Here is an 18,371-nt window from a genome sequence, read left to right as displayed (position 1 = left end):
TCGCGACCGTCGTCTGATCCGCTTTTCTGTTTCTCCCCCCCCCCCCCCCCCCCCCCGCTACCAGGATTACTGAAAGAGACGTTCATCAAGGAGCCAGACGGACTGGTGTCGGTCAACCTGCTGGTGGTTTCGGCCGTTTCGGCGTTCGCCACGGGCGCGCTCTTCTCCGGTCTCGCCGTCTGTTGGATCATGAGTCACCGCCACCGCCACGGCCGAGGAGCCGGCGCCAAAGGGGCCCGCCGCAAGAGCGACAAGGAGCAAAGCGTGCTCGGGCCGGGCCGCAGCGGCTCGGTGATGAGCGTGACCAGGACCAGCGGCGGCGAGCGGCGCGACTCTCAGCTGGACAACCCGTTCGTCACAGCCAACGGATGGCCCAAAGGAGACGTGGATCCCGGTTTGCTGCCCACCCCCGAGCAGACGCCGCTGCAGCAGAAACGAGTCATGCGTCTGCCCGACGCCGACTGGGACCCGAGCCAGACCTTCCTCACGGCCCTCGGTTCCCCTTGCCCCAACAACTCGGTCATCTACCTGAGCTCCAAGTTCCTGCAGGGCGGCGGAGGCGGCGGAGGGATGGTCCGGATCGACGAGCCGGGCGAGGTTCTGTTGCCCCCGCATGCCGAGCGCCAACGCTATCTGATCCTTTCTGCCCAGCGGGGCGGGAACGGCGGCCGTCCGGCGGGCGCCCTGAGGAGCTCGGCGGGGGACTACATCTACCCGAGCACGCCGCAGGAGTCTCCAGACCGGCGGCGGGTGGTCTCGGCGCCCACCCCCCACATGGACTACGGGGAGCCTCGCTGGAGCCACGAGGCGCTCAACTACAACGGCAACAACGGCGTGTCGTACCACCCCCAGCGCCAGGGGCTCATCCGGCCGGAAATGCACGGCCATCGAGGGGGGCTCGGACAGCTGGCCGACTACAGCCACCTTCTCGTAAAGAGCGAGCGAACCCCTAGTGGCCAGTGAGGGAACTGAAAGCTCTCTGACCGACCCGTTCCCTCCGGCAACTGGAAGAAACTACTCTCCCCCCCGCCCCCTCTCTACAACCACCCCTTACTTTCCCTGCCTGTCCCTTCTCAGCGTCATTCAACGTTCTGATGTCATTCAGCTGACTGAAGAGAGAGAAGCGAAGCCAAAGGGACACTTGAACTCAAAGGTGCCCTTTCCTCCGCCGTTTGACGCTATTCTCACTCCGCCGGCGCTACAAGCGGCGGACGCAATTGTGTCGAGGAGTCGGGGTGCTCAAGGAAGCGGAATCTCGGGGCAAAATGACAGCGTGGAGACAATGATGGACGGTTTGGACTCGCAGAGGCACAATTGGGGATGCCTCCCTTCACCACCGTGTATATTTTAGTTTGGGGTTTTCGTGCTTTTCTTGCCCCTCGCCTCGCCCACACTTTGGCTATTGTCGCTGTGGAATACGGGAGGCGCGCGTGTGTTTGTGTACGCCAGTGTGCTTGTGTGTGTGCGTAAATGTTTTCGGGGGTTGAACCGATTAGGCGGCAACTTTACCGCTCCCCAAACGCGTTTGAAGCTTGAAGTCAGTGAATCGGCAACTCCCCACCGAAAGCAGCGCTTGGCGGTTCCGAGCAGCAAACAAGCAGCGGGCCTCAAACGTTTGGAATATTTTACGAGACTGGCAACACGGTCACTCGCAAACGATGCAAGTCTTTGAACGGCCATGTGACCGAGCACTTGCTAACGCTAGCCGCCGAGCAAGAGAGAATCGGGGCGAGCGGCGGATGATCGGCATTCTCTTTAGCGTGAAAATGAACGGTGAATGTCGGCCGTAATCACGCCGAAACCCGACAGTGTTACGCTGAAGCGCACGTAGCGAGTTGGCGTCGTCCATTAGTTGACGTTGTGTTTACATGTGAGTGGCGTGTGAGTACCCTTCTGACGTTTCAAATGAAGGGGGGACGTTTGGCGACATCAGCGAGGGAGAAAATCAACAATTCAATCCCGACTCGCTTGCTGCATGTTCTGAACTCCCGCTTCCATGTCGGTAATGTAGAAGCGGTCATAGTGGCAAAGTTACGGGTACGGCTCAACTTCCCTTTGCTATTTAGACTGCGCAATAGCGTCGAGCGAATCAGCGATGCCGTCTTTATTTCGAGACGTCGGTCATCAACAATTTCTTCCACCCAAATGAATTCTTGGCATTCGATTCATGGAATCATCTGTTTTGATTATGCCCCTCCCAGGGAAGAGGTAAACATTGCACCCCCTCGCTATGAGCCATCCGGGTGAGCTTGTCATGCCCATTGAAAAGCTTCAAATGCGCCAAGGAGAGCAAGAATGAGCAAAAATAAAACAAAACAAAAAAAAAAAGATTTTCCAATCTCGGTTTCCCAAAAAACGGACAACGCCTCCTTTCCCCCGCCGCGTCTCGTCTGACCCGACCTTCAGCCTCGCGAACGTGAGCCGCGGCCGTCCGGTGCCGTCTGACTCGGGCTGCTCGGGAGCTCCATTCAGGCCGCTCGTTGCCAACACTGAGCCTCTTTGTGCGCTAACAAATAGCCGTTAAGAGTCAGCGAGCGCGACTCCCGGAATATCAATGAGGACGGGCAAGCCGATCCATCCGTCTTGGGAGATAAGGCAGGACGTAGCCCAGCCAGCGGTGGCCTAAACAATATCTGAAGCACTGATCTCCATTTGCAACCTAATATCTGTTTCATGAAGAAATCGTTTCAATGTATTCCCCTTCCGTTTCGTCTCTTCATTTGATCGCGTTTCTCTTCGCCGAACTGCTTCTGGTACGCGCAGGTGGATTTTACCCACTCAGATTTCGGCCTCTGTGTTGCCATGTCGAGTATCTAATCTGCCATGGGAATTTCTGAAAAAGCCACGCCGGCCCATAAAACTTAAAACAACAGTGGTGCCTTGAGATATGAGTGATTGACTCTACGACCATGTTCGCAAATCGTTTTTTTTTTTTTTTTTTTAATGAATTCAAACACAATGAATTTATATAGAATTGACGAACAACTGGCCCCGCGTGGCTGAAGCAAGAGCATTTCATAGTTCATGGTTTTGACATGATGCAGACAAATCTTTGAATAGCACTCGGAGATATGCCTTAAAAGAGAACATTCATCAGCGCATTCTTCCCAGTAGCGCTTATCTCAGACTTATTGGTCCAACCATGCGCAACACACTTTGGCATTTTTGAGAGAAAATCATGTAAAAACGCTGCGGAGAAATCAAAGTATTCAAGTTCGGTGAGCTTCGCGAGTGGCAATGCAAGATGGCCGCCAGTGGCTTCACTTCGCGCTAGGGCAAGTAATCTGTATTTTCAGTCTGTCGTCACGCTCGTATCGGATTACGTATTATCGGTTTTGTAAAATAATCTGATTTTAAATTCATCCTTAAAAACAAATCCTAACATGGCCGCTGGTCCTCGATGACGTCAGCATTTTTTTTTTTTTGTCCCGACTGGTTAGCTAAACTTGTTACGGCCAACTCAAAAAAAAAAAAAAGGTCTGAAGCAGTGTGCAATTGTGCACGCATTAATACGTTCAGTCATCAAATTCTCTGTTTCAAGATCACTCGGAGGTGGAATAAATCGGGTAACCAACGTGTGGATGCAGTGGCTTGCGAGGACTTGCCGTCGCACTGCTTGCCGTCATCCCTTGTGGCTTCGTCACTCAGCTTGCGCTCGTAACAAAGGAAGCATGCAGACAACAGATGGCTACTCTGTTTGGGTCTGGAGGCTCTCACCGCACTCCCTGATGGGTTTATTTTTTTTGTGTGTTTATTTTTTGTTTGTTTTTTTTGTCTGGTTCCCATCTTTTCTTGCTTCTCTGGAGACCGATCGGTTAATCTAGGTCGCGACGGTGCATGATGTCCGTTCCTTTGTTTGCGTGCCCATTATTATTACGGCGCACATGTGGAGCGAGGCTCTGATCGACACGATTCCTTTATCTCCCCCGCTTTTGTGTTCTAACCCCATTTCCGAGTCATTGACGTCGTGCAACGTCCCAGCTGACACCCAAGTCGTGCCTTGCCATCGATCCGTAGAGGTAAACGAATGGTGGTGCGTCCTACCAAACGCTGGTAAACAATTAGAAATGGTGGATCATTCGAAAAAGCGGATGCCTCTTGTTGATATGGCAACTTTCATTCGTATATTTTGCGCGTAGTGATGGAAGTTGTTTCATCGGTGTTGGGATTGAGCGGGAGCGGATCCCTGGTGGGGGACAGCAAATTTGAGTCAGAAATGGATTTGTGTCCCAAAATGTATTTTTGGCTCTCATTTTCAAAAATGCCTTTTGTCGAGCCCATCAGGGTTTTGAGATATTTTTCTTCTTTTGTTTGTTTCTTTTTAAACTTGACCCATAAAAGCTTGCGCAATATTTGGCCATTAATAGCTATTACGTTTCTTTTTTTTTTTTTTTATCCCACAGTGATGCCGAAACTATTAAATATCACAGAATATTTGACTATATTACATATTACATGAATATTATGATGTATCATAATTAGTATTATTGTGCAAACCTGATGTGGAACAGAAAAAAAAAACAAGGGCGGATCCTGAATCAGCACAAAAAGAAAAAGTCATCTCGGAGTGTTTACTTTACGACACTTCTGATTTAAAAATGTAGTCGATAATTTCGCAAGAAGAATGACCGCAATAACGTGCAAAAAGTCAACCCATGGAACAAACCGTGATTTTATTTGTTTATTTTTATTTTTTTTAAGAAAACTAGTTTCCTTGAAAAAAAAAAAAATTCTATCTATAGTATTTTAATGCAGACTGTCTCTAAATATCGTGTGCCAAAAGAGAACAAACAAATTCATTTAACTCATTCAGTACCAGGCAATTCTAGACCAAGTCTGAAAAGACGTTTAAAAACGTCTTTGGGAGTGAATGAGTTAACAGGTACTGGGAAGTAGCAAGTACACACATGATTTGCTTTATTAAAAAAAATAACGTGCCAATCACTAAGTATCCCAACACTAGACAACCTTTTGAACAAACCATGAATATCCATTTTTAAAAATGATTTTTCTGTTCTATAAATTTTCAAAGTCCCTCCCTCTCTTTGAACGCCAAAGACCATTTTCCTCGAGTAGAGGGGTGTCTCGAGTGCGGCGCAGCAAATAGCCGACGGCGCCGTCTAAGAAGGATGAAAGCAAGGGCAGAGGAAGACGAGGATGAGGAGGAGGTCACGCGGGGCCACCGTGTTGAAGTCGCGGCATTAGCGCTCGAAGCAGGTCATTAGCCGTCGGAGCGCTCGGCTCTCCCGAGTGTCAGCGAGGCGTGCTCGGCCACCCGCGTCCCGCTAAACATGCCTGATTAGCTCCAGTACGCTGCCGTGGTCTGACGAGCCCGAGAAAATCACCGCGGACACGTCGCCCTCCCTGCCTCGAGAAGGACCCGCGCCATCGTTCCAGAAGCGCCCGTCGCACACCGGTCACATAAAAACGCACACGCACGGAAAGGGGCCACTTGCATGTTGGAATTTTGTTTCGACACTGAAAAGCAATCAAGAAAATAGATCCGGCGGACCGCTGTTTTCTGTGACTCGACCTGTCTCTCTCATTTTTGCTTTGGAGACTTTCCTTGCCAATCCTATTGTGAATGAGTACAAAAAGAAAAATGGCAGTTTTGGGCATGTGCAACCTGGCGGCGAACACTGCTCTAAATAAAGGGAAACTCGAGGCATCCATCTCAGGGCACTTTTTTTTTTTTTGTCTCTGGTGTCGACTAAAATTGATGTCAAAGTGCCCTCGGGCTCGCATTACAAACGTCACATGACCAATCCCAGTCAACAAGGGAGCCGTGACGCTCGCCAGCATCTACGATGTTTTGAAATGCATCGTGTAAGTCTATTTTAGTTTTAGTTTTAACAGCTGGAAATGAACCCCCCCAAGTATTGTTCACTATATGACAAAATGCTCTTTCTTATCAAGTGAGTACATTTTTGCCCACAAGTCAAAGCAAAAAAAAAAAAAAAAAACCCAAGTTGAGTTCTGCTCATGTCATAAAACTCAAACAAGTCGGGACATTCTTATCTCAAGGCGGCCACTGCGTTTGTATTTGAATGAAGACATTCAAGCGTGCCCCTTCACGCCGCCATTTCCTTTTAATCCTCATCCGCTTGCCACCACCTGCCTGTTCCCTCGTATTGTGTTGTAGGCCCACAAATGCTTTTGTTGTTGCGAAAATCTCTTTTGTGTTCGCCAATGTGACAGGGCAGAGGCAAAGGCTGTTGTGCGCAAAATTGCTTTTCTTGTACGCCAACAAAACACACATGATGGTCTTGGCCGCGCCTGTTGCTATTGATCAGCTTGTGTGCTGTTGTTGTTGTTCACGTGTCGAACCTTTAAAAAAAAAAAAAAAAAAAAAAGTGGGATGAAAATCAGCAAGTTGTTCCATGAAAACCACCTACACAAAATCGGAGTCAATTGATGACGTCATTGATGTTTTTTTTTTTCAAACTTAGCCACGTAATTGTCACGTAAAGACAATTCAAAAATCGAGCTTTTGAATAACTGAACAACAGCCCGACAGCCTCTTTTCTGAAGAAGCATTCACGTGCTGCTCAAATGCTGCTTGTTGAGAAGTGAGTTGAGTTCACGGCCGTCATGCTGCGCTTGTATCTCAAATGGTTGGCTGGCAAGTCAAGGAACAAAAAAGAAAACTCGCCACTCGTATTTCAAAGCACCACTGTATGTCTCCAAAATCAATTGAATGAGATGTAAAATCGAGTCGGAGTCAATTGATTATGTCATTGATGGGGTTTATATATACATATATGATTTGTGCGAGTGTGTGTGTGTGCGTGTGTGTGTGGGTGTGAGAGAGAGAGAGAGAGAGAAAACGAGGTGTTGTGGGATTGTGTACATGTGAGCACGACAGGAATTCCCAAACAGTCTGCATTTTTTAAATTTGTTGTTTTTAATCGGCACCGATCGCCTTTTTTGTCATGTTTGTTTTTCCGATGCTTTGTGAAATCGCGTGGAATTTGATTACGATTCTTCTGTTGATGTACGCTTCAGTGGGACAATGAAGGTGAAGACTATCAAGTTAGGGTTCGACAATGAAGTTCAATGAGGGGCGGTCACGCAGACCTGAGGTTAAAAAAAAGGGGGGGGCCTCCTGTGACGCCCCGCCCCCAGCTGTCAATCCCGTGACAACCGACCACGTGTACATAATTTGATTCTTTTTGTGTAACTTAAGTGCGGTAGCTGCATGTTCACACAGCCTCTGTTTGTGCGTGTGCGCGTGTACAGAGTTAGCCACGCGTGTGAATTTGTACCGTACGTTCGAGTGCGTGCTGCTCATGTCCGTAAACGTCACACGCGCATGCGCCATCCCGCAACTGCATTCCACACATTTGCACGACATTCCCTGACGACGCTACACGTCAAACGACACTACACCACATCACCAAACAGCAAAACATGACATGACAGTACTTTACGTTACAATAGATTACACCCCATTATTTGGACACCACACCCCCTCACATTACGCGTTAAATTGCATAATACACACATTGCATAATACAATCACACTCCATGACACTCGACGACACGACGTCGCACATGACACAACGCTGCATTACATTACATGTGACGCAACACCGCCCCACGTGACATTACAAAACAACAAACCGCACCACGCTACGCTACATAGCAAAAATATGAAACAAGGTTTCTCTGTGTTATTTACGTATCACAAAGCATTACACAACACTGCACCGCATTAATGCTACACGTTACCCTGGATTACAATCGACCATACGTCACCACACTGCAAAAAAAAAAACAACAACTACACGACATTCATGACATGACAAACATTTGTGCACCGTTGCCCACATTGCTCTGCCTGTCACTCCGCATGGAGATTCGACTCTTGTCAGTTTTTCTTATTCTAAATAAAACCACTCGGACATTGAGCCTTTTTTTGTCATCGTCAATCTCGATCAGTGTACGCAATAAACAAAGTATATAACATATTGTCGCTTTTTTCTATGTAAAGTGGCACTGTTAAGGGGTAGAAGGAAAGTTGTAAGGTCAACAATATGAGAGAAATCACTTTAAAATTTGTTGTAGTATACCAATCTTAACCACCAGATGCCAGCACATGCCAGCGTCTGTGTTTTATTTCCTTCTGTTTATTCTCCCATTTGGATTTACCATCTAATTTTTATTTCCTTTTTAAAACACGTACATGAATTATTGTATATCCTTGTACTTACAGAATAATACTTTTTTTAAAAACTTTTAAGCTTAGTCAAATCAACTCAAGCCGTCTTCCAGATCCAAGCAGGATTGAAGCGCTAATGTGGTTGTGGTGCTGCAGATGAAAACGACATTTAAGACGAAATTGATTTGAGATTGACTTAAAGTCGCCGAGGGAATTTGCGTAAGAGATATCAAGATGTCGTCGTGTGGGGAAAACGTCCAGCTGGCGCTTCAACACGAGGATCAGAGTCCCAGCTGCAACTCCACACATTGCCACTAGATGGCAGGAGAAATCCGACTAAACATTTGCTCAAGGACCAGCGACCACGACACCGTTCCTCTGTCAATTAATAATAATAATAATAATAATAATAATAGATTTTATTTATAAGCGCCTTTCAAGACACCCAAGGACACTTTACAATAACAAAAAACACAAAACAATACGGGTTGAGCAGCGGCAGCCAAAACGCGCCAGCGTTCACTCAACCCGAAAGTCAGAAAGAAACAAGGGAGGGAGAGGGGGAGAAAAAAAAAACCACGCTCGAACTACCCTATTTGAGGATAATTTGAGTGAGGCAAAAAACTCCTGCACAAGCATATGACAGTTACAACAGGTCACAAGACATAAACAATGAAGAAGGTGAAACAAGGGAATGTATGAGGGAGGGGGTGCTGGTGGGGGACTAGCTTCCGTGCGTACTTTCATCAGGGGAAGGTCGAGATAGCAGATGAAGGGATGGATGCGAAGAATTTTGCACAAATGTTATGTTTGTATGTGATGTTGATGTGTGATCGGTGATGGTGTAAAGTTGAAAAAGTGCATAAGAAGAAATTGAATTTGATAACTGTGAATTGGGAGTGGTACATTTGGCGAAGTTGAATTCTACCGTTGAGGGCTTCATACCTTAGTGTGGTCGTTTCCTATTTGGTATGCCCTCCATTGGCCAAATATGGCTACTGCATCTAGACGTATGCGCTCCTTGCAAGGGTTAAGGGTTAAAATAAAGATGGCCGCCTCACTGCCGGAAATTTGAGTGACGTGCAAGTCAAAAATGCATGTGTCTAAATAAGGTTTCAACAAAGCATAATTTTAACGTAATATTGATTTTTTTTTTGACTCCTTTTAACAAAGCATAATTTCAATTGTAGTGTTGACATTTTTGGACTATTTTCAAGCTGGACAGATCTGTCGAATTCGTCGATTATCAACTCATCAACCCAAGCAGCATCCATGACCCGGTTGCACTCGTCCTCGCCTAAACCACCAAATGGTGAGTGAATGCACGTCAATCCGAATCTGCTTTTGAATTTATCACACAAAAACATTGGAATCCTGGAAAAATGGCACAAACAAAACAATACAATACAATACAATACATGCTGATTTATAGAGCGCTTTCATAACAAACAGTGCTTGTGATAAGAGATACTGGCTTTTGGGTGGATAATGTGGCTATTCTCTGCCATTTTGCTAAAATGGGCAGTTGTAAAGCTTTTGTGCAGAGGGAACTGGTCAGCCTTCAAAGGAAATTTGTGTTCAGATTAACATTCACACAGTTTAGATCATATTTGTATTTTTTGCATCACTCATGAGTCCGAGACATTTGCAATAAAGGGCTTTTGCCTTTTTTGAAGTATTAAAGGCTGCGGATCATTTCAGTCAATGGAAGTGTTGTAAATTCGTTTTTTGTTGTTGTTTTTTTGTGGCATTATTAAATTAGCAGTTAAACGTGATTCTGGCGTCATGTCGTGTTGATGTCGCTATACAGTGGCATAGAGCAATATTGGGTACGCTACCAACCGGAATGATGCCACACTTGGCAACACAAGCAATTTCGATTTTTGAGTTCCTGGTTTTGTAGATGTGAGGAGTGAAGTTGTCGTACGCTGCTGCGCTCTGCTCCAGTTGAGTCTAAATGTCCAAGCTAGAGTCGAACGCGTTTCCCCGCCTGTGTTCTGAGCAACAGTCAACCCGTGGAAGAAAACCTGAGCACACGCGTGCCTTTCAAGCGCAGTGCCTGATTACAGCAAGCAGCTTGTCATGCCCGTGAAGGTGTAATTGGAATAATCAGCAGGGTGATAAAGTACATGTCTGGGCCTAATTGGCAAATGATAAGGACGTACAGCTGCTCGCCGGTAAACAGTGACATAACAGGTACGCTATATGAACTGAAGTGCTAGGACACCTGGTTACATCCGAGCATTAAAAAAGTAAAAACTACGAAAACGGGAGAGGCCAAAACAGAGGCGGACAAGGGAAGGCAAGGGAGAAGAAGAAAACAAACAAAATCAAAACATGAAAAATTGCATTATTATTTCAAAATGAGAACAAAGTGATTGACATAATATCATAATCGTATTGTAGTGTACACGCCACTGCATTTAAGAGGCGGAGCCTGATGGACTGGCGAGGGTGCCTGTGAGGATTTGGGTGTGATCCACTTTGTCACGTGGCCATGGATGTCATTTCTCTTCAAACCCAAGGGCAATTAGTCGTTTGCGTTAATGTCGTATTAAAAAAAAAAAAAAAAAAAAGTATTCACATTTGAGAGGTTGAAATATGAGGACTTTAAAAAACCCGAGTGCAGACAATAAACGAGGGGCTAGATCACTGCCTACTTCCTCTTCCTGTCTTCGACAATTGTGCCATGTTTTTGTGGTTCTTCCCCCCCTCGCCCCCCCCCCCAAAAACAAACAAACAAAAGAAAAGCAGACAGTACCATGTGCTGTATTTGGAGCCTCAAACCCGACATCGGGGCGCAGACGTTGTTACAGCACATCTGGGGTAATGTAACACATGAAATAATAATCACAATTATCTCTTTCTGGCCTTGACGAACCCTTTTACGATAATGCCCACACCTCACGTCGAGGCGCTTGATATTTTGAGACTCGACAGCCATCAGACGCGGTATGAAATAACCGCCTTATCTAACACGCCCGCCGCCGTGTCCTCGTCTGAGCCGCGGCTTCTCATTCGGTCCGACGGAAGGTGTACGTTTGCTCTGTACACGCCGCCGACATGGAAGGGCTCCACGAGAACATCTTGAATGCCTTACCTCCTCGCAGCCTCTGGAAAGTGTTCCCGCATTTATCTGCAGATTTATAAATGTATAAATTAGAGCACACGCTGTACAGGCCATCTGACGTGCTAGCAGATAAGGTGTTGACTAACGGAATCATATTTCCCGATTAGTGCAATTACGCCGGGTGCTGAAACAATTTCGCCGTCCTAAAACCGAACAGGCAACGTTTTAAAGGGGACGTCATATGGAATAGATTTTTTTGGTAGGGGGCCCGTCACAAGTGGTACTCGCCCTAATATGATATCGTAAATTAAGTTTGAGCATCGCCATAGTCTACAGTTGCAATCACGGCTATGACTTGTTAAGATTCAGTTGGCATCGAAATAATTTTACAACTTGGTGGGAATCCAAAGAACTGTTTTTTTGGGGGTGGGGGGGATGCAATGCAATCATGAAAAATTTTGTTTTTCATGATTGCACCGTTTTGTTTTTCTCTGGGGGTGGATATTACGCTACAGTTTCAGCAAAGCTCCTGAAGCCCAAAGGAAGAGATTGAGAGCATTTTTTTTTTTTGTTATTATAATTGTTTTTTTTTTTTGTTTGTTTTTTTAATGTAACATTTTACTAATGTCCTCCTGTTCGGTCCGACTGACAGTAGTCACAAATATGCTCGGTGCTGGACTTTGGAGGTTGCTTTGTACTTTGAGTCGGACATACTGTATGCGAAAGGTTGCAGAAGGCCACTCCACTTGTCGATGTCAGAGTTTATTGGGGCAGTGGAACAGAACACAATTTCATCAGCGAGGCCTTTTGTCCCGTCCTCAATGCCGATTCCATTTTTTTTTTCCTCAATCTCGTTCCCCGCTAAATGTCCTCCTCCTTTGTGATCCCTCTGTCCACAAGGGTGTTTGTCGGCATTGTGCGAGAACGTCATTACCTCGCCGCCATTGTTCCGCCGAGCGCTTATGTGGAGGAAAAAGTGGTTGTTGCCACGGTAACGCGGTTCAAAGGTTAATATATTTCAGATGCGCTAAGCCGGCATGTAAAAGTGCTGTAAATTGGCACGACGTGACAAGACTTGGAGTCGAGCCCGCCACGTCTGTGTTGTGCTGTTTCCTCTTCCTATTAAGCGCTATATGATATTCCCGTATGATAGCAAAAAGAGCGCAGTATATGCCCTTTAACGTACTCGTTAATGCATGAGCACGGAAGTGCGAGGACCCGAGCAGCGATGTGACTTTCATTGCGGCGACAAACACACACAGATAAGGTGTGTCAGAAAACTCCCAGGACTGTTGTCACAAAATATCCATTCTAAACTATTGGCACTTTTCTTCTCGGGCAGGAAGTGTCAGATGCTGCAGACATTTGTCGACATGCTGCTTGACGGTCTGTCCCACGTTAAAGGGAAAAACTTGATGTTTGTCGTTGAAAATGGCTCTTTTGTGATATGAATTGCGGACATTTTTTGACCTGCTTGATACGTTCGGAGTTTCACCGCTATATTGCGGTTCATCGTTTGCGCCATGAGCGAGCCCTGTCGCTACTCGTCAAGGTCCACAAGTAATTGACGCCCACAGAAAAATGTTTTTAATTGCTCGTACTTGCCGCAAGATGGCATCCAAGCACGTTTTTTTTTTTTTTCAATTAGCCAAAACTATGGCCTGGTTGATTGAAGCTCCTCCTACAGTTACTTGCCTAGCATTATGATGCCACCATATGGAGCAAAAGCAGTATTTATTGTTTTTAACACCTGCCTTTGGCCTGAGCACACAAACAGCAAATAGGTGAGTCCCCCCCCCCCCAAAAAAACTGCAAATATGTGAAGTAACGTTTCACATTTCCCTTACTATCTGTAATGCCCTCGCATGTGGGAAAGGAGAGCCAGTAGTCCAATATTTTCTCCTTATCCTTATCTCCTTATCCCAGGTTTGGATTTTCAGGTGAATATTTACCAGTCGAATGGGCATTCTTTACTATAAATGACACAAGAATATGAAGTTATTTAAGATAAATGGGCCATTTTCACTTTTTTTCTTTTTTTTTCAAGATTTTCTTTTCAAGGTCTTGGACTGTGACTCTGCTCGCAGATTTGTAACATTCTAAAGGAAGGGCCCTCTAATTAACTGCAAATATTGGTTTGCCACGTTTTGAGAAAGCCAATGAATCATTTTGAACACGAGACCCTTTCTCAATTAGTTTGTTATAATTACATTATTGGCAGCACCATGAAGTATTGCTGAGCGCGTCTGCCTCACAGTCGACAGGTTTTGGGTCCAAATCTGGGTTGAGGCCCTCCTGCACTTGAGTTGGTTTTTTTCCTAGTACTTCAGCTTCATCCGATTTGCTCCCTCATTCCAATTAAATGCATGTTGGGCTCTTTGAAGAGTCTAAATTGTGATTATGCGAGTGTGGATTAAGTCCCCACTGAAGGTCCGTGTCCGAAATCGACCGCCCGCCACCCGTTCAACTTGTTACCAAAGGAATTGGCTGTGCCGAGGAGATGCAAATCCACCAATATCATCCACGACAAGGCTTGCTCTTGCCGTGTGTGTTGTGGTTTGTAAATGTGTGTCAGTGTGTCAGGCCCGGCTTTGCTGATCAGCTCCGATGGTAGCGTTGTGCTGTAACACCATACGAGGGACGGATTAGACCAACGTGGAGCAGCTCGAGATCGTTGGCTGATACGACACAGTTGGCCCATTAAGGACAAGGCGGGAAATTGAGATGGTGACCCATGCTCACTGTCAGTTTGGAAGCGAGAGAGCAATTGAACGTAAGGAAACTGCGCCCTTTTCTGGGTGTGTTTTAATGCAAAGGAGCAAAGTCAAGCAGTTGCTGTTGTTGGTAAAATACAAAATGCGAATAGAATTATTAATTTGGCGTGCCTCGAACACTGTATGCATGCGGAGTGGTAACTACAATGGAGGCTGTTCACAATCTGTTCAAAATCAAACAGATACTCGGGCATATATTCTTTATCCTCTTCGAAAAACAACTTGTAATACTGAATCCTACTGAAGAATTGTGAGTGTCCTTGACTTATATCCATATGTCTACATTATACTGCCCCCAGGTGGCCGAGGTGTACACACCAGAAGCAGCAGCACAATGTCTATTGAATTGAAGCAAAATGTGACAAAAACGCTTTCCATTCAAATTTCTGCCATTACTCAGTGTTTTTAGCGCATTATTGTAGACTGCATTCTACCTACAGCACAGCATCTAGGTAGCTAGCTAGCTGGCTAGCTCTCGATCTAGCGAGTTAGCCAGCTAGCTAGCTATACACAAACCCTTGCTGTACTTTGTTATTCCGCTTTAATAATGCACTTTATTTTATTATTTGTTTTAAAATAATTTTATGAATGGTTTGTTAATAAAAATCTACTGTTATGAAAAGGAAGGATTTTTATTTAGTTTTATTTTATGTAGCTTACTATTGGTTTATACTGGGGGGCTTAAATTGAGGCAACGTTATTATAGTAATAACATTTTCAAGATGAATTTGATGTGTATTGCGATATATATTTTTAGCGAAGGAATTACGACAGCGGCATCCCATAATTTTGTTCAAATACTCTGCAGCTGGAAAGATGGAGTGAGTTCATGTTTACCTTTAACCATGACAGCAGCCTATCTCGCCCACACGACAACTCCCTGGGTCTCCATGACAATAGATTAGCAGATGCGCTGTCCTCATGACTGCGTGTGTGTGTGTGTGTGTGTGTGCGTGTCGCTCTATTCAAAGCTCGGATCAGATTATTATTCTTCCACCATTGCGAGGGCCATTCCTGAAGTGTCCTGGGTCAAATTGACCCCAAAGTATAAAGATGTTTACAGACGAGCGTCAACACTCTTATTGAATGAAATGTCGAAAATGTTACTTCCTGCGTCCACACTTGGATTTGAGGGACAGCGTGTGCAATGCTGATGGAATGAGGAACCTCAAAGCACAAGCACTTTGTCTATTTGTGTAGGCGTCCATAATTCATTCGCTGAGTTTATCTGCAGGTTGCGCAAGCGATCACAAGTTGCCCCTCACAAGATGGGGAAGAATCACAATGCGACATCAATGTCTTGTTTGTGTTCTTTTTCCTCATGCCGACACGCTGCGCCGCATCGCACACAAACTCCTCGTGGCTCTCGTTTTAAGCGTCTCCAAAAGTTTTCGGATGAAACCGGTCCGGTTCTCCGCGGAACAGCACGATAATTGATGGTTTAACTTAAGAGAAAATATTGGGCTTTTTACACCATTTAAAATAGAGCTCCAACGATTCATCAGGGAATTCAACTAATTCGATTGCCCAAAATTGGGCTCTAATGGCATCATGTTAATATGGATGCGCTATGTGTGGTTAGTTTCAGGTTTCAAAATGATGATGCGTGACAACCTGAAGTCAGCTTGGGTCAAGATTCATCACTCTCCGAAATCACTAAAACTGAAATAAAAACCAAATGTATTTATTTTCGAGAAAATGCCTACTCAACAAAACGTGTTTTCATGTTTGGATATGAAGGTATTATTAATGTTGAATATAATAGAAGGAAATAAAAAAAATGTTCCGTCGCTGGTATATAAACTCTTAGCCGCCGTTGGACACAACTCACCCCAATCGCTCACACGCTGAGGAACGGTGAACCGAATGCCAGCTCGTGATTTTTTAATTTTTTTTTGTCTTTGCTGGCGATGCCCCTGCCCCCCCCTCCCCAAAAAAAACCTTTGTGATGTCCTTTTAGATGCTATCTAATACATATTTCCGAGGCCCAAAAATGACTTCTCCCCTCACTTTTTAACCCATCTGGTAACACTTCCAAAGACTGGACGATGTCACGTTTCTCTAAATATTTCATGATGTCCGCTGATATACTAATCAAAGTTCCACTTTGTGCTTTTCGCAATTCCATTTTCTCGTTGGAAAACAGCAACTATAATTCCCCAAGAATGTTAAGGCTCTGTGAATAATGCCTTTATCAAATCCAATCATCTAATCATAATAATAGCGCCATTGTCCAGTAGAAAAGTAGTCCTGGGGTCTGCATTTGTTTTTCTTCCACGACTTGGGTGTGACATTAACAAACGCTGTTGTTTGTCTCCAGGTAAACCAGATGAGAAAGAAAAACATGAAGAGTTGCCGTAATGATCACATTTCCTGTACTGTCGCTATATTAAATATTACCCGGAGGCATCTGTCGGAATAGAAGTGTGGGGGGGCTGTGCAGGAATAATGAAAGCTGCGCAGAAACATTCTGCCTGTAATCCAATTTATTTGACAAATCGAGTGCACGGGTAATAAATGTGGCTGCTCTTTTTTTGATGAAATGATTCAGAAATGGTGTTTTGTTTTCTCATCTGCTCGTACATATCCGAGGCTGCAGGAGGCAAAGGACGCATCATTTATGCAGAGGATTAAGTACAGATTGGAATTCTTTCAACTTGAAGTCATTGTCTCCAGACACACCGAACGGAAAACAGCTGCTGCCGCTCCCCAACTGTCGTGTGGAGTTGAAAAAAAGTCAATCAAATGATTGAATTCCAAACTAAAAAATGTATTTTTTTTAAATGATGAACACAAAAATCTGGCTCCTCGATTGATTTTCAGACGTAGTCTGGATCAGAACCGGGACAAGATAAAATCCAGAGTACAAGAGTTTCGGGATTAAAATTCAGAACATGTTTTGAGGTTTTTACTTGTAGATCTTGAAAAAGATCACAAACTTCCACTTTGAAAGAGACAGACTGGCACCCAAGTCTTTGTATGAAGTTTTTCGATGCCATTATCTCACAGCTATGAATAAAATGTCTGCTTTGGTTTGTCTTTTCCGAGCAATAGTTTAGCAAAACATAATAGCTAGCCAGCTAGCTAACCTCAGCGCTACATTGAGCTATCCATTTCAGTTTACCTGTTTAAATGTAAATTCTGGCAGTTGTTACAAGCAATGTACATCTTATCATTACCTATTCAACAACGGCAGTAGCGAAGAAAGCTAAACTCATCATTTAGCCTTCAGATAAAATCCAAAGTACAAGAGGTTCGGCATTAAAATTCAGGACACATTTTGAGGTTTTTACTCGTAGATCATGAAAAAGATCACAAACTTCCACTTTGAAAGAGACAGACTGGCACCCAAGTCTCTTTGTATCAAATTTGTCGATGCCATTATCTCACAGCTATGAATAAAATGTCTGCTTTGGTTTGTCTTTTCCGAGCAATAATTTCGCAAAACATAATGGCTAGCCAGCTAGCTGACGTCAGCGCTACATTGAGCTATCCATTCCAGTTTACCTGTTCAAATATAAATTCTGGCAGGTGCTTCAAGCAATGTAGATCTTATCATTACCTTTTCAACAACGGCAGTAGCGAAGGAAGCTAAACTCATCACCCCCCCCCCCCCCCTCTGTCAAACACTGCCTTTGGTCAAATGACATGGAGTGTTTGTTTACTAGTGGTGCAATCGAAGCTATTGCCACACAGAACTATTATGTAGCGACACGGTGATAGTCTTTTTCCATCTTTAAATTTTTTTTTCTACAAGGTGTGTGTCATTATCCGCGGCGGTTGAAGTGAAGTGAGTAGAAACTACAGATCAGATTCAAATGCAGGCAGCAAAAGTAAAAAGTCTCAAGACCGGTTGAAAATCGAGTACAGTACAGATTCCCCGCAAAACTGACAGTGACCAAGTATTTGTTCCTCCCCTCCACTGGTGTCGATAGACGTGTTTGGATGCACATACGTGTACTGTGCGTTGACCGCACACTGCGGCCTGATGATTCACAGCAGACCGAGGCACAGGGTCATGGGCCCTGCACGCTTGTTGTCATGGAAGCAAGCGCTGCAAAGAGCAGATCTGCTTTCAGTGTCATCGTTTCGATTGTTGGGACATCCACTTGGCGCTCGACTCGCTGGTGCGTCACGCAGCGGCGTCTCTTTCCAAGTATTTTGCGCTCGTCCGCCCGAGTCTGCTTCTCTTACATGGCCGTCTGAATTAAGAACTTTGTGTCTGTGCTGTCTTAATGGATGGAAAACACGACCAGTATTCGCTGTTGGACCCTTGACACTTGTCCTGGAAAAGGTTTCAAAAAAAGGATTTGACAACGGGGATAGGGTTTCACAATAGCTTTGGGGTTACAAATGAGGGTCAAAT

The 18,371-nt window shown here is 45.0% G+C and overlaps 1 protein-coding gene across 3 annotated transcripts in view; it reads left to right on the top strand.

The window, feature by feature from the left end:
* The window catches only part of sema6bb (sema domain, transmembrane domain (TM), and cytoplasmic domain, (semaphorin) 6Bb), a 130,098-nt gene extending 122,188 nt beyond the window's left edge, over positions 1 to 7,910 (top strand). For all 3 annotated transcript variants that reach the window (XM_086116697.1, XM_086116698.1, XM_086116696.1), the window contains one exon: positions 65 to 7,910. In XM_086116697.1, coding sequence (XP_085972823.1) covers positions 65 to 963 — 899 coding nt within the window. In that variant the 3' untranslated portion in view covers positions 964 to 7,910. The remainder of the gene's footprint in view (positions 1 to 64) is intronic.
* Positions 7,911 to 18,371: the final 10,461 nt, after the last annotated feature.

Source organism: Hippocampus guttulatus, chromosome 7 (assembly GCF_054856545.1).
Source record: "Hippocampus guttulatus isolate MCC_2025c chromosome 7, RoL_Hgut_1.0, whole genome shotgun sequence".
Taxonomy (NCBI): domain Eukaryota; kingdom Metazoa; phylum Chordata; class Actinopteri; order Syngnathiformes; family Syngnathidae; genus Hippocampus; species Hippocampus guttulatus.
This window is presented reverse-complemented; position numbering and strand designations above follow the sequence as displayed.